Source organism: Balaenoptera physalus (assembly GCF_965194825.1).
Source record: "Balaenoptera physalus genome assembly, chromosome: 2".
Classification (NCBI taxonomy): Eukaryota; Metazoa; Chordata; class Mammalia; order Artiodactyla; family Balaenopteridae; genus Balaenoptera; species Balaenoptera physalus.
Window position 1 is genome coordinate 104,419,737 of NC_138883.1, and position 17,401 is coordinate 104,437,137.

Below are 17,401 nucleotides of genomic sequence, written 5' to 3' on the forward strand. Positions count from 1 at the left end.
TAAAGGAGAAAACTCACCGCGAGACCAGAATTTGCCTAGAGTCAAGTGTTTCCATTATGACCAACGCTGCAAGTTCTCATGGTATTTCCCCTTGATATGGTGACTAATTTTGCCAAATTCACCGAAGACTCCTGAAATGGAGTCTTGTGATTATTACAGGAACCTCAAGAAATGGTGATGCCCAGCCCCGGTTAGTTCCAGCAGTTTCTCCAACTTAAAAAGGAGTATCTTTGGGACTTCCCTGGCGGTCCACTGGTGAGGACTCCATGCTTCCACCGCAGGGGGCACGGGTTCCACCCCTGGTCAAGGAACTAAGATCCCGCATGCCGCCCAGTGCAGCCAAAAAAAAAAAAAAAGTGTCTTCATTCCACAGCCCCAGAGCTGTGGGGCAGAAGAACTGAGGGGCTGGCCTGGGTTCCTGCTCAAACTGAGAACTTCCTGTGGACGGACTGTTCATTAGGCTCAGAGTGACCACACCCTCATCAGGAAAGATTAAGAAGTTCCACTAAATTCATCTGTGGAGGTCTGATAAGTTTGCAAATTGTTAAACCTTTATGTTTGAATTCCTTACTGGTAAATATCCCTGTCCTTTAAGCCCAGAGGTTTCTCCTTCTACCTACTGGTCTCCTCAAAGTCCTTTCCTGGCTTCCTCATGGTCTTCAAGATACAGTTCTGGGAATGGTCACTCCCAGGCTCTGCTCCCCCTTTAAGGAGGAAGTTGGGGCCTGTGTGACACAACCTGCTTGGTGTCACCCAGGTGAGGATGTAGGTTTACCCAAGCCTCCTCTGTGGGCAAAGAAGTACCTATTAGCTTAGGCACTATTAGACACTAAAAATAACTACGGGCTCTTCCTATGAGCCACTTTCCTCACGAGGCTCTGAGTACACAAAAGCACACAAAACACTCCCTGACCTTGAGGTGATGACATCTAGAATGGGAGAGACACTTTAAGTAAGAAAAGAAAACAGCTTTGTACCCATGCTGAGGGCTCTGGGGTGTGGAGAATGGCCTATACTTAGACTGGAGCAGCGGAAAGTCTTCTTCAAGGAGCCCACCTTTAAGGCATGAACAGCAGGATGAGGAAAAGAAGGCAGCCACGCCATGGGGAGGGGGCCGACAGGGGCTGCGGGGAGAGGGGTGGCCCCGAGGAAACTCACAGACTCGGGGGCTTTGACGAACACTTTGCTCTTCCCGAGCTGGAACTGGTCACCATCCATGTTGACAGACTGCAGCAAGTGCAGGACGCCTTGTTTCTCATCCCCTCTCCACGAAGGCCAGGTGGCTTTGGTCAGAATGGCGTACCTGTGAGGACAATGAGGGAGACAGAGATCAGGCCCAAAGGCACTCGGTGCTGCTAGGGTCCTGGCCATCCCCTCACCTCCCTTCCAAGGCTCAGGGATGGACCTCAACAACTGCAAAAATCCACTGGGTCCGGATCGCCCATTTCAGAGCTGCCTCCTGACTCCTTCCTTATCTGACCATGTCCATGCTAAGGCCCTGGAGAAAATCTGCTTTTCCGTTCTCCCACTGTCTAAAAATAGCATTCCTGAAGGTCACCTATGACACTCTTCCAGCAAAATCAAACGGTCTCTTCTCGATACCAATTTCCCCTGATTTCTCAGGAGCACTTGACAGTCAATGCGAAGAGTTTTACAAAGCTCCCCATAAGCAGCTGTTATGATGACGATGGATCAACTTTCATCTTTGGAGTTCTCTGCATCTTGAGTCAGGAGGCGCTGGTGATCAGGTCCTTGGCTATTCTCCAATCTCGTCTCTCTACTGTCCTCTGGCTCACCACGTTCCTGGGAGGATGGCCTCTTCTTCATGCACGTTCAACACTTTCCCTCCTCAGAGCCCTCACCCGTGCTGTTCCCTCTACCAGGTGTGCTGTTCCCCACACTCCTCAGGTGGCCGGCTCCCACGCAGGGGGCGCTCCCCTTCAGTGACACTTCAAGAGAGGCCTTTGGGGTAGACCCAAGCAAAAACTGTCCCCCTGCTATTCTCTCTCATAGAAAATAGTCTTTTTCCTTCAGAGCATGTATCATAATTCGTAATGATAGTCATGTCTGCACCTGTTTGGTTACTTCACGCCACCCCCATGGGGACAAGAGCGCCGTAAATGGGGTGCTTAGCCTGCACATCCGGCACCTTACACAATGCCAGGAACACGGCGGTAAGAAGGAACACGAAGGGCTCCAACACTACAGGGCGCTCTCTGCATCAGGCGCTACCCTTGGTGCGTTAGATCCTTGATCTCATTTTATTCCTACAGCAACCTCATCCAGCTGGTCTTTCCATTTTGCAAAGCAGGAAACACAGGCAACTAGAGACCCACTCAAGGCTACTTAGCTAGGAGGTGTCATAGCTGGGATTTGAACCCCAAGCTGTTTCTTTCATGACGGCACTACCTACAAGGCATGGACTGGTATACAGGTAAATATTTCCTTTAAAGATGATACAGTCTACTACACGTCTATGTTAGAAACATCACAATTATGAAAGAAGCTAATCTAATAGAGGAGACAGAAGCACATTACAAAATGTCAAATACAGAAGGTACCAAAGACTTGAGGCAGAAGGAAGGGAAAGAAGGATGGAGGGAGGGAGGGAGGAAGAAGGGGAAATCAGAGGAGAGTGTGGGTGAGAAATTGGAGGGCGTGGCCTATGGGCAGGCACATCTAGAACGTATGCAATGAATGGGCCCCAGGCCTCTGAAGAAGCCAGCGTCCTCCTTTGTTCCCAGAAGCCACTATGAGGATTAGACTGATTTATGGCAACCAAGGGAGAAGGGAATCGTGACAAGAAGAGTGGCTCTGCCTTCAGGATCCAGGGCTCCCTAAGAGGACAGAACCAGTGTTCATCACACCCTTAGGTCTAGCTGGCTGGGACTAAGGTGATTCTAGGGACCCTCTCTGGTCCTCCTAAATATCCACATCTTGCCTGATAATACAAATTTCCTGGAGAAGCAAATCCTCTTATTCACTGATTAGCGATAAAAAGCTTAAAAATGAAAATGCCTGGCTGAAGCCACACATTAGCAGGAATACATTTCACATGTGGCATAATGAAGTCAGTTATGCAAATTAAGTCACATAAAAATGACTGATAGGGCTTCCCTGGTGGCGCAGTGGTTGAGAATCTGCCTGCCAATGCAGGGGACACGGGTTCGAGCCCTGGTCTGGGAAGATCCCACATGCCGCGGAGCAACTGGGCCCGTGAGCCACAATTACTGAGCCTGCGCGTCTGGAGCCTGTGCCCCGCAACAAGAGAGGCCGCGATGGTGAGAGGCCCGCGCACCGCGATGAAGAGTGGTCCCCACTTGCCGCAACTAGAGAAAGCCCTCGCACAGAAACGAAGACTCAACACAGTCATAAATAAATAAAGAAAGAAAGAAAGAAAGAAAGAACGTGAATTTCTAAAAAAAAAAAAAAAAACTGACTGATAGCAGGGTTGCCATTGGGGGATGTGGTGAAAAAGTAGCAATGTACTGGCAATATAAATGGATGAGGGAGAAAGTTCATGCAGGGTATGGGTGAGAAAGAAAAGACCAGACTCCCAAGGTGACAAGTTTCTAAGAGTACGAGTCTGCCTGGCTTGATCTAATCAAATCAAAATTATAAACCAAAGTATTTTTATTGTGCAACCTCAAATAGGTAGCTCTTTGCAATTCACATTTTCCCCCCTATTAAAATAATGCTGTATTTCTCATTTGGTTTTTTTTTTTTCTTTTTTCTTTTTTTAATAGTAAGGAACTTGTTTTGAAGAGACTTTTTCTTCTTCCTTTTCCTGACAAGGCCTCTGAGAGTTTGGGTCTGGGTAAGACATGGGAATTGCCTGGCATTTCCAGAGCCCTTTGACAATGGACCACTTGTGGTGGTCCCCTTGGCTTTCAGGAAGCTTGATGGTATCCTCCTTATTTCCTTTTGTACTTCACTGGAGAGACCAGGGCATAATTCTAGGACAGTGTTCTCCCACTGTGTAAGTACACCCAGTTCACTCGTCTTTCTCCAGGATATATTGGCGGGGACGGGTTGCACAAGGCAATGGTGCACTGCCTAACAGGTTGCCTGTGATAATTCTGGAGACATGAGGATAATAGCTTATACTCCTTTCATCAAGTATTTTCAGTTTAAGACCAAAATTTCATCTCAAGACCTTTGCACTGGCTGTTCTCTCTGCCTAGAACTCCCTTTCCTGCCCCTAGTCTGGAAGGCTCCTTGTAATCTCTCAGATGACCAATCCAATGGTTCCTTCTCAGACGAAATGCAGCCCAGCAGACCTCTAGCTGCTGGCACTTGGACTTAAGGATGTTTCTGACCCCCAAGGACACTAAAATCCTGGCAGCCAGCAGGACACTCACTACACTCCATACATGAGATAATAAAGGTATAAGATGGTTTAATTACTCACAGGGGATCACAGGATGAGACAGTCACTGGCAGATTCCGGACAAACCCTGTTACAACCCCAGACTCATACACCTTACGGAAAACAGCACTGTCTCTGGAAAAATATTCCTTGCCCATTGACAGGTATATGGCCTTGTAGCCATTTTTGAGTGGGAGACTAAACATGTACTTTTTATCGAAAAACAAATTTTCCTTCCAAACTTCATTTTTATTATCCTCCCAGTACTCTCAAATCAAAAGAAATATGACAACATCAAAAGAGCCTCCTTTTTATAAGACAGGGCTGCCTGTTTGTCTCTTCTGAAAGGAAAAGCCCACAGCAGGAGAGCTAAGAAGGGAGGCATCCAAGGATAAAATCATTTCAGTGAAAGTCCCTCAACACAAAGGGCATAACAGATATGCAATAAATGCTTACTCTGTGTAAGGCACAGAAGAAAGTACCACCCGTGGAGCCATGAAGCTAGCCCGGCACTTGGGAGAGGTCCAGATTTTATAACCAGGTCATGTCACAGCTCATTTAAGGAGCTGCAGCAAACAAGTAACACAGCCCGCTCAGGGCACCCCAGACATTCCTGCCGGGAGAGGAAAGCGTGGACTTCCCGCTCCCCCCAGCGCGGTGGAGCTCACAGCAATGCTTACGGAAGTCAGGTTTGTCGGTTTGTTTTTAAATAATATGGAAGGAAGGAGGTCTTTCAGAACTGGTTTCTCAAAAACAAATAAACAAACAAAACAAGGTCAGATTAAAAAAAAAATCTGATCAGTTTTCAATAGTAATGCCAATTAGGGAGAATCTGCAAATATCTCATAAAGAGTTTTTAAGTACAGAAAAAATACTGAAGGAGGATAAAACTATACACATTTTGGAATTGTTGAGGACAGGCCTTTCTAAATTAGGGCAAGACGGAGGAAATACTTTTCGTTCACTATTTTCTGAATTTAATTTTTTTTTCCTCTTAATGAAAAAGGGGTATTTTCAAAGAAATGTAGTTCTACAAAAATTTTAATGATTATCTAAGCCATGGTTCTCAACTGGCTTTGCCCCCCAGGGGACATTAGGCAATGTCTGGATACAGTTTTGGGTGTCACAACTCGGGGAAGATGGGGATGGGGGTGGGATAGGGGGTTGGCACTGCTGGCATCTAGCAGGTAGAGGCCAAGGAGGTTGCTAAACATCCTGCAATGTACAGGACGGCTGCCACGATGAGGACTCATCCAGCCCAAAATATCAATAGCTGAGGTTGAGAAATCCTGTTCTAAGCTAGTGTCACCCATCTGCTTAAAGAAGAGCAAAGTCTTTGATAATTAACATTTCAGTTGTTTGTCAGCAAATGGATGCCGGTACAGTGATGCAAGAGCGCTCCAAATTTATTTTCTCACTTTCCTAAAGACACCTTTTTTATATTGCTCTGCTTACACTAGAGGTGTAGTGGGCCCTTTAATTCAGAGAGCTGTGTCAGTGAATTTTATTCCTAGTCTAATCAGCCTCCAAAATTATCAGCAGTCTTGAACGTGTGGGGACAGAATCAATGAAGCTTTACTGTATGGAATGATCTGCGCTTTTGCTAAGCCTCTTCTGACCTTCCACATATGATGACCCACACTGATGAGCAGTAGGTCAGCCATCCCAATCTCATGGCAGAAGAAACAACATCCCCAAAGGGAAAGCTACTTTATTAGAAGTACCGGATTTCAAAGACAGCAATTAAGCTCTTCTCCATCCTACAACCTCTTTGTTACATACAATTTGAATTAAATAAAAATTTCTTACATCCTGCTCCTGTATCATATACCAGGAAGACATAATTATTTTCTGATTAAAATACTAAATATGGCTTCCTTCCTTCATAAAGGAAATTAAACAGATGTAGAAGATCAATGGAACTTCGCTAATTTAGAGTCATTAGAGAAGTGAGAATCGTAATATTTTAAGGACATTCAATTTTATCCTTTTTAAACACAATGCAAAATAAGAACAATTTAGTACAGATCCTGCCAAATGCACTTTAATGGAAATATAAAAATCAGTTTAACTTTATATTTGGACTGTACAAAAAAATCTGAGGTTAAATACTTTAAGCTTGTAAATATTTTCCTAAAATTGTCTTCATACTATTAATTTGCTCAGTCAAGTTAAATCTCAGTCCGTCCCCATGTCACAATTACCATGAATTTCTGAACTGATCTGTCACTCTAAACAGACAAAATACTTGTGGCTACTGATTTATTTACAATAAATAATGCTAAAAAGAACTGTACTATAACTTAACACTAAAAAGACAAATAATTTAAAAATGATCAAAGGGGATGTAAAATGGTACAGCCGCTCTGTAAAACAATCTAGCAGTCCATCAAAAAGGTTAAGCACAGTTACCATTTGACCCAGCAATTCCATTTTTAGTTATGCCCCGAAGAGAAATAAAAACATATGTCCACATAAAAACATGTATGTGAACACTGGTAGCAGCATTATTCGTCATTCAAAACAGCCAAAATGTGATGTCTATCAACTGACGGATGAATAAGTAAAATGTGGTATATTGGAACATTGGCGCAAGGGAATATTATTTGGCAATGAGTAGGAATGAAGTGCAGGTGTATGCTACAGGATGATCCTTGAAAACATTATGTGAAGTGAAACAAGCCAGAAACAAAAGACACATGTTACATGATTCTATTTATAAGTAATGCTCAGAATAGGCAGAGAAAGAAGTGTCTGCTTAGGGCCAGGGGTGAGGGCCGAAAAGGGGGCTGATGACTCGGGAAGTGAGATTTTTCTTTTTGAAAATGTTCTGAAATTAATTGTGGTGATGGATGCACAACTCTGTAAATATATTAAAAGCCGATGAATTGTATACTTTAAATGGGTGAATTGTATGATATGTGAATTATATCTCAATAAACTTGTTTAAAACAAAAAAGAGTCCAGAGTCACCAGTTCATTACCTCTGCAGGAATTTTTGGAAGACGCGCCGATAGGCATACCCAGCTCTCCTCACTCGAATGTTCTCTTTTAGGCCCAGATATTCTACTTGATGCTTTACCCTATAAAGGAGAGAATGGAGCCAGGACATTACTGGATAATCTTTTCACTCTGTTCTCCCACCCATCATTCCCCCCAAACTCCCAATTCCACACTGCAGGGAAGCATACTAAAAAAGATTATAATTTATAGTGTTCAGAGTCTGAGCTGGCCCTCAGGTTATGTAATATTAACACATATCTGGTTAACTGAAAGGGTACAAATCTGATTCAGGAAAATAATTTTCCTTTCTCCCATCCTCCAAATCCCAAACTCACCACCAGCCTTTTCTCTACTAAGGAAAATATACATGAGGTTGCCAATTAGAGATATCTGCTCATTTTAAGCATTTTTCACAAATACTGGCTTCACCCCAAGCTTTGAGGCAGGGAATGCATCACCCATTGATTCCTTTCCCATGAATCACATGGAAAACAATGTGCCTCATGTGAAAACATTGTTTCATTCATTATAACTTCCATCACTAGGAAACCTTCTTACACAAATTTTTGTCAACAGGACAACTAGTTCAACATATTCTGTTATGTTTAAAATGTCATGTTTCGGACTTCCCTGGTGGTGCAGTGGTTAAGAATCCACCTGCAAATGCAGGGGGACACGGGTTCAAGCCCTGGTCCGGGAGGATCCCACATGCTGCGGAGCAACTAAGCCCGTGAGCCACAACTACTGAAGCCCTCGCGCCTAGAGCCTGTGCTCCGCAACAAGAGAGGCCGCGACAGTGAGAAGCCCGCGCACCGCAACGAAGAGTAGCCCCCGCTCACCGCAACTAGAGAAAGCCCGTGCGCAGCAACGAAGACCCAACGCAGCCAAAAATAAACAAACAAACAAATAAATAAATGTCCTGCTTTTTGCATATTCTTGGAGTGCTGTCAACTCCTCAGTAAACATCAGCCAGGCTGGCAATGCCCGCTGTTCCCCTGGGTATACCATCTCCTTCCCTCAGAAAGAGTCCTCTTTCAAGACTCTCCTCAGCCATTAACCCAAGAAGGTCAAGGCCTGAGAACTCTACTAGGTCAGTTGTTTAGAATCCAGGGCAGGCAACTTTGCCAAAGCCAAACAAAGACACATTTTCAACAGGAAAAGAAAACTAAACTACACGCCATAAACTTGTGGAATGGGTAACCCTGCCCACCAAGAACTTCAACTGACCCTGTGATCCCTGACAACGAAGCACACTGCCCTTTCATGGACCCCGACATTCCACACTCACGGATGAGGTGAGACTATCTGTCACACAGTAAACCTGAACTGAGATGAGGGGGCAGATCCCAGGAAGCCATCGTACTAGAAATACAAATTAACACTTGACCAAGGAATACCTTAGACTTTGTAAAACCAGTTTACATGAGTGTATGTTAGGAAGTTCCTCACTGCAATTCAAATAAGGGGTGTAATTTAAAAAAAAAAAAAAAAGGGAAAACACCCTGGGGGAAATTCTATGAAAATTTACTGAATAAAATGTACCACTTTCTTCATTTCTCCAGCTTCTGATATTCCAATGAATCAGTTTGGATTTTATGAGAAGGTAGCATCAGGGCTGAGGAACTTCCAACCAGTAGCTACTGCAAGATTTCCACATTAGAGTACGATCAACAGAGCTGGATACGTGGAGCAGGGGAGAGTGTGCCAGGGAGGTTTTGCATTTGGAGGGCAAGCGAGATATTTTCATTCACGATTAGGTTTGCTGGGAAGGGAAGCTGGAGAGAGTTTGAAGCAGGGGGAAGGGAAGCTGGAGAAAGTATGAAGTAGGGGGAAGTGTGGGCTAAAGCACCCCTTAGCAACACCTCTGCTTCCTAGACTCTCGTAATTTATTTATTTTTAATAAATTTATTTATTTTATTTATTTATTTTTGGCTGCACTGGGTCTTCGTTGCTGCGCACGGGCTTTCTCTAGTTGCAGCGAGCGGGGGCTACTCTTCTTTGTGGTACACGGGCTTCTCACTGCGGTGGCTTCTCTCGTTGTGGAGCACAGGCTCTAGGCGTGCAGGCTCAGTAGTTGTGGCTTGCGGGCTCTAGAGCGCAGGCTCAGTAGTTGTGGCGCATGGGCTTAGTTGCTCCGCGGTATGTGGGATCTTCCCGGACCAGGGCTCGAACCCGTGTCCCCTGCATTGGCAGGTGGATTCTTTTTTTTTTTGGCAGGTGGATTCTTAACCACTGTGCCACCAGGGAAGCCCTCGTAATTTATTTCTGACGTTGCCTGTGATACCACCCTTCTACTCTGTGTGTAAAACAAAAGAGTCCAGAGTCACCATGCACGAGATGTGACTGTGGCATGTGAAGGGGTGAGTGTAGGAGTGACGTAGAGACAGGCGGAGGCAGGATGAAAGACGGGGGGAACAGATGTGGGAGAGTTCATTCTGTCAGACTGAAGGAGTCCCGCTCTGGATTGACCCTCTTATTTAAAGAGGAAGAAACTGAGGACTCAGGAGATTAAGCGTTTCACTCAAACTAGTCAGGGATAGGCCAGCATCAGGATACAGTTCTTCCAAATCCTAGTCTAGCCCTTTGCTCTAGATCAGCTGTTCTCCAACTATGGGGCCCAGACCGTCATCACTAGCATCACTTGGAGGCCCAGAAACTGACTCAGAAACTCTGGGAATGGGACCCAGCAACAAGCCTTCCAGGGGATATTCTGACATTCAAGTTTGAGAACTAGTGTTGGAAGGCAAAAAGCCCCAGACATTTTCCATCTGTTATCCTCTTTTTTTTTTTTTTTTTTTTAAAGATTTATTTATTGATTTATTGTTTGATTGATTGCTATGTTGGGTCTTCGTTTCTGTGCTAGGGCTTTCTCTAGTTGCGGCGAGCGGGGGCCACTCTTCATCGCGGTGCGCGGGCCTCTCACTGTCGCGGCCTCTCTTGTTGCAGCGCACAGGCTCCAGACGCGCAGGCTCAGTAGTTGTGGCTCACGGGGTCTAGTTGCTCCGTGGCATGTGGGATCTTCCCAGACCAGGGCTCGAACCCGTGTCCCCTGCATTAGCAGGCAGACTCTCAACCACTGCGCCACCAGGGAAGCCCTGTTATCCTCTTGATATCAGAGGAGAAAGTGAGTGACACAGTTCAGAAAAGCAGAGGGCAATTTAAGCACATCCAGGGGAATGACCATGAAGGGGAAGCGTCGGATTCCACATCCAGCTCCTTCAGAGGGAATGGCTGGAGGAGCTGAGTGCTGAAGAGAAGATCCCAGGGAAACATGGTGACTGCCTGGAACTAGGAAAAAGCTGTCACACGGAAAAGTCCCAAGAATGATCCTGATGGCCGATTAGAGATTACAGTAAAACTGATTTAGAGAACGACTGGAGAGCTTGCTAATGGCAAGAGGCATCCAAATGTGAACTGGTGACTTAGGAGGAGTGGGCTTCTTATCAGAGCCTGAATATCATCAATGGATAATATTGTAAGAGGAATCTCAGACTACCTTAAATTGAAAAATTTGAGCAATTCAATAGACAAGATGCCTTAGAGACACGCATCTACTGATGAGACTAGTCAGAATATTGTGGAATGACCAAATGGAAGGCTGCTACATCCCAACAGCACCTTAACATGAGAAAAAAGACGCAGGCAGCACCATAAAGTGTGAAAATACAAAGAAGGACTTGCAGACAGCAAATGCTTGAGCTTGGGCATTTTCCTTCCTGTTTATCTTTTCCTCCCTGTAAAGGATCAAGCATTGTCTGTCTGCCGTGGGTTAGAAAGGATCTTGCTGGTAGGATGGGAAATGGACCCATCCATGTCTCTCAGAAGAGGTAATGGGCAGTTAGGAATTTTTTTTTAAAATAAATTTATTTATTTATCTATTCATTTATTTTTGGCTGTGTTGGGTCTTTGTTGCTGCACGCGGGCTTTCTCTAGTTGCAGCGAGCGGGGGCTACTCTTTGTTGCGGTGCGCGGGCTTCTCACTGTGGTGGCTTCTCTTGTTGCTGAGCACGGGCTCTAGACACGCGGGCTTCAGTAGTTGTGGCACGTGGGCTCACTAGTGTGTCTCGCGGGCTCTAGAGCGCAGGCTCAGTAGTTGTGGCACACGGGCTTAGTTGCTCCACAGCATGTGGGATCTTCATGGACCAGGGCTCGAACCCGTGTCCCCTGCACTGGCAGGCGGATTCTTAACCACTGTGCCACCAGGGAAGCCCTGACAGATTGTTTTTAACCAGCTCTTTGGAACTTCACTTTCAACCCTGAGCTAAGCATTCCAGGCCACATCCTGCGTGTGCTGATGAGGAGCTGAGTGCATTAAAAATGTCTACACAGAGCCTCAAACTAATTTGAAAACCATCCTGACTCTGCTGTATTAAGGTTTGCTTTCTTTTTTCCATCTGCCCCCAGACTAGCCAAGATCAACATTATAAATCGCTAATTCTGAACTGAAGGGCACTGCGAACATTTCAGGAAAAAACAAGGAGGGGAAAAATACATCTACATAGGCTTCTTCCTGAAAAAGTTAAGACACAAAACACATTGGAAGGCAATTGAAAAACTGCTCCTGCCTCGGGCATAGGAGGGCCCAGCTTGAGCAGAGGGAAAAACAAAACATGTAAGTTGGCTCTGACCTCCCGTCTGTGTCTGCACCATACCTGCTTTCCTCCCAGTCCTTGGGCTTCTTGGTTTCATTGGGTTTGATGCAGCGAATGTAGTGAGGTGTACATTTCATCAGGGTGCTCACAAGGTCATTGGCTTGTTTCTAGAAAGGAAGAATAACATCATTTAGGAACATGGAGCTTGCTCTAAAGCAGACCAACTTTCAAAGGAGACCTGTGTGCAGATGTACAGCTAGAAATTCATCCTCATGACAGTTTGTTCATTAGGCTTACTCGGGTCTACTACACTTTCTTAAAGCTCTACTGACTGTTATGGTGATTTGAACACTCATAAGTGGGTTTGAAATTAGATTTTTGAAAATGATGAGGTATTTTTAGTATAGTTAATAAAATAAGACCAAAAAAAAAAAAACCACCCCAAAACCCAGTAAATCCTCTCATATAATTCTTTTTAGGAGAAACAGGGAAGCATGCCAATTATTAACAAATTTAGTTCATTTTATATTGATTGACGGCCTTTGCAAATACATTTTTCTCATAAACTCTGAGGGGAAGGGAGGTGCACAAATTTATTTGCAAGGATAAATCATCAAAATCCCCTGTACTCTCTTTTCAGGCAATCTAACCAATGAAGAATCACCTTATTAAAACGACGGAAATTCACAATTAAAAAGTGGGAGATACATAAAAATATCTCAGAATTCATAAACCTTTCATAGGCCATTTCATTCACCTTCTTCCTCAGCATGTCCTTTTCCAAACCTGCTGACTCAGAGCCCTTTCAGTGTGGCAGGAAACTTACTCTTTCATGAACTAAAATAGTCAATGTAAAATCAGCTCTTACTACCTGTGCATCGGGTACCCACGATGGAACTGGGTTCAAGAAGAAAAAGCCACATAAATAAAGCTGAAATTGCTTATGAGATATTTCAAATCATGAGTACCACAAATGTTGTTTGAAGAAACAGGAGCAGAGCCCACATCAGCATTCCCAGCACCACACAGCTGAGCATACCCTATGGATCCAATAATGGGGCACACATGCAACCTCTCATTCTAAGCAAATCGGCACAAAGAGAGAAAACCTCTAAAAGAAAATAGAGGAAAGGGATCTCCCAAGTCAGAAAACCATTACAAAGTCAGCAGAAGGGATCTGTCTGCAGTAGTCAACCCTCTCTCAGTTAGGACTTTTCTGTTTTCATGGGTTTGGGAAATCTGAAACCCTTGAGAAAAACTCGGGTATATTCAAAGCAAAAGTTCTCTGTTTAGATGTGCAGAATGTGGCATTCTTTGCAATGCTTGGAATTCAGGGCGAAGCTGCCGAGGTTGTATGATCAAAGCAAAGCTCTATGATAAAATTGTAAATTGACTCTCATCTTCCTTGTTGATGAGAGAGAGATTGTACTTGAGAACAAATTTAATGATCTTTGCAACACGTAAGATGAAGCCTGGGAGGGACTGGTTATAATAAAGCTTTATTTTTTAAGTTCCCAAACTCTTAATTTTTATTTTTTAATTTTTAAGTATAACTTGGAAGACTCTTTAGTCCTAAGCATTTAGGAGCATACCTTTTCAACTTAGCGTAAGAAAACACAGGGGCAAGTTCGACTTAAGTTTATATGACACTTGACATAGTTCTTTCTATTGAGCTATTCAATAGCTCAAAATAGTTACTGCTAACAAGTACTGAATTATGCTTCATGGGCTAGACACATGGATTTTCTTATTTATGCCTCACAATTGTAAGAAGTAGCTTCTTACAATTATCATTCCCATTTTTTAGATGAGAAAACGGGGCCTTAAAGAAATAAAGTATTACTCAAGATGATATAATTAGTAAACAGAAGTGAGGCTAGAACCCAAGTCTGTGAGCTACCAAGTTTTTTTCTTAACCACAATGCCATCCTCCTCAAGGAAGATAAGGGATAATTTAGTGTGATAACAAAAGGAATTAACTGGGTGACTTAGGATTTAGAGAGAAGCCTTTAGGTTTTGGAATAATCAGTTTGAGCAAACAGGAATATATCTCAAAATTATCCTGTATTTAGCTATGGGTCAACTTTAAATGCCCCCTGAAGTGGTTGGGAAGCAGCAGGTTGGATTTACTCTGGCTCCAGACAAGAAGACCCCATGAGTTAGAACAGAAAGCTACCAAAGGCACTTGCCCTACAAGGGCAGAGGCTTGCCTACAGAGGCTTGTCTACTTGCCTACAGAAGCAGGCATTAAAATACGCAGACAGGACAGTGAGAAAGGCTTAGGCTGACAGCGCCTCATTCTACCCTCCCCACAGATTGTTAGCAAGCCTGAAGTGGGATCCTGGCTCTGCTCTTTGCAAGCTATGTTGCAAATCACTAAATTTCTTCGGGCCTCAGTTTCCCCATCTGTAAACTAAGTAGGTTGAACTAGAAGACCTCTAATTTAATCTGAAGGTTGGAATAGATGTTAAACGTCTACAAGTCTAGTTACCTTATGGTACTTGCATCTCTTATCATATCTGCTCCTTTAGAGGCCCAGTCTCACTTAGATAAAGCTGCAGTCAAGTCTACTTTGCCAGCTCTGAGCTCCATTCCATCAATCTTTGGCTCTAATTTCAAAACCGGTCCCTTTTAGCCACAAGAATGTAGAATTTAGGAAAGCCTCAAAAATCACATGTTATTAAGTAAAGAATACTCTTATTTATAAACAAAGATAGTGGGAGTTCTCACCAAGCAAATATTCTATTAATTAAATCCTACAGAACAGTTTTACATTTTAAGGAATTAGAATACAATAAAATTCCCAACACTAAAACTACCTTGCACATAAATTTAATTTTTCTTCCAAGGAACTCAGGGTCCCTTTAAACGTTTAACCTCAGGGATATCATTAAGATGATACTTAGTTACTATATATAAAATAACCAACAAGGTCCTACTGTATAGCCCAGGAAACTATACTCAATATCTTGTAATAACCTATAATGGAAAAGAACTTAAAAAAGAATATATACATATATATGTATAACTGAATCATTTTGTTGTACACCTGAAACACAACATTGTAAATCAACCACACTTCAATAAAAATTAAAAAAAGATGATACTTAGCATCTGCAAAATATTATGGACATGAAAGGTGTAAGAGATTGGGCCATGGCTATGCATCTCTAAGAGGTGACTCAAGAGACATAAAACAGGGAGAATCTCATTCCTACATGGAGGCAGAGTGTCAGACAGGCAGAGGTCACACAGTTCACCAAGAGGATACCATTGGTGAGAATATGCGTAGTACGGTCTCCCTAGATGAGCTGGCTGACTTCAGGCTGACCTCCCCAGACCACAGCAATCCTGAACATTTTGCGTACACCCGGAAGGTGGCAATTTTGAGCGTTCTACTAGACAAGAATATGAAGGAGGGAAAGGGGTCAAGTCTTCCAAGGAGGAGAAAAATGCTCCTAACACCACCCTCCTTTTTAAAGGGAATAAGTTGGACTGAGAATCCAGACCACTTGAAAGTGAGTCACTGCAGCCTTGATGATCTGGGCCCCTTGGATCTGAATGTGACAGTCTTGTGACTAGATTTTCCAGCCTAGAGCTAATCCTTATTCAGGACCTAGAAGTTAAAGCCTGAGTCAGAGCTTCGTGCAGATGTCAATATCTAGGGCCCCGTGAGAACTGCAACTCCTCCCTGCCCTCAACTCTCTGCCCCAGTGAACTCAATCCAGACACCGTCCCAGGATTACTGTATGTCTCAAGTTCCTTGAACATGATTGTCCTTAATCCCAGAGGACTCTACCCTCCAGCTCAAAACCCTGCCCTCTAGCTTGCGCCTGACTTCCTGCCCAAAACCCGAGGCTCCTCCGGATGGAAGCGTCTCGTTGCTGGGATGTGCCCCTTGTTTCACGCAGTGCTTATGCCCTCAGAGGCTGGGGACACAGGCTTCCATATGTGAAACACTCAGAGAAGAAAACACCAGTGAACGAAACAGGCAGCAGCAGCAAAACGCCGGTGAACAAAACAGGCATGGTGTTCACGGGGCCAGAGTTATCGGAGGGCACTGTGAGAAGGACATGTAGGAACTGGACACACAGAGCCACACAGGGGGATGGAGAGTCAGCACAAGCACATCAAGTGTCCACTGAGAAGTAAGCAGAGATGAAGAAGCATGGCAGAGGGGCTTCCCTGATGGCGCAGTGGTTGAGAATCTGCCTGCCAATGCAGGGGACACGGGTTCGAGCCCTGGTCTGGGAAGATCCCACATGCTGCGGAGCAGCTGGGCCCGTGAGCCACAATTGCTGAGCCTGCGCATCTGGAGCCTGTGCTCTGCAACAAGAGAGGCCGCGACAGTGAGAGGCCCGCGCACCGCGATGAAGAGTGGCCCCCGCTCGCTGCAACTAGAGAAAGCCCTCACACAGAAACGAAGACCCAACACAGCCAAAAATAAATAAATTAATAAATTAATTAAAAAAACAAAAACAAAAAACTAGCTGTTTATCCTCAAGCAACCACTCTCTTTAAAAAAAAAAAAAAGAAGCATGGCAGAGAGGGAGGGGACAGATGGAGTACTATGGAACAGGAAAGCATACACGGTTTGGGCTTATTATGTTTCAGGCAGTGTGTGCCTTAGATGGACGATGGAAATTAATCACCACAGTACCCCCCTGAGATAGGTACTAAAATCTCTAAGGCAAAAGAGGCATGAGAGTTTAGGTAACTTGCTGGCGATCACACGGTGAGGGATTTGAACACAGGTGACGAACCCCAGAGCCCTACTCTTAATCACTCAGTGATTCCATTGATTATAAAGACAGGGTGGTATTTAATTGGTATGATTCTTTAAAAAACTGTATTTAATATACACACTACTATAGATAAAATAGATAATCAACAAGGACCTACTGTATAGCACAGGGAACTCTACTCAGTATTCTGTAATAACCTACATGGGAAAAGAAACTGAAAAAGAATGGATATATGTATATGTATAACTGAGTCACTTTGCTGTACACCTGAAACTAACACAACATTGTAAATCAACTATCATATAAAATAAAAATTAAAAAATAAATAAATAAATAAAATAAGAAACTGTTTTTAACTGGTATAATTAAATAAGAAAAAGTTTAGTGACTGTTTTTCAAAAAATTACATGATGGAGTGTGTTTGACACAACCTCTAAATTCAGAGAGTAATTAGGGACAACCGATTTCATCGCACAGTGCCCCTGATAATTCAATGCACTCTCCGTGAGAGGCTCTCAAGAAACACTAAGAATTCCTCTGACTTTGAGACACTATGAAGCCAAGATGCCTGTAATTCACAGAAAGGAGGACCCGCAAGACCCAGTGTGGAAGGTGCATAAATTCCCCATATAAGACCCAGTAGAGGACTTCCCTGGTGGCACAGTGGTTAAGAATCCACCTGCCAGTGGAGG

General features: G+C 43.9%; 1 protein-coding gene across 1 annotated transcript in view; it reads right to left on the reverse strand.

Annotated features, from left to right (window-relative positions):
* MYO1E (myosin IE) overlaps nt 1–17,401 on the reverse strand; it is a 201,966-nt gene that overhangs the window by 35,626 nt on the left and 148,939 nt on the right. Inside the window, exons 17-19 of the mRNA XM_082445188.1 lie at nt 12,025–12,131; nt 7,354–7,452; nt 1,159–1,303 (exon numbers count right to left, since the gene is read on the reverse strand). Of these exons, the coding sequence (XP_082301314.1) occupies nt 1,159–1,303; nt 7,354–7,452; nt 12,025–12,131 (351 nt within the window). The remainder of the gene's footprint in view (nt 1–1,158; nt 1,304–7,353; nt 7,453–12,024; nt 12,132–17,401) is intronic.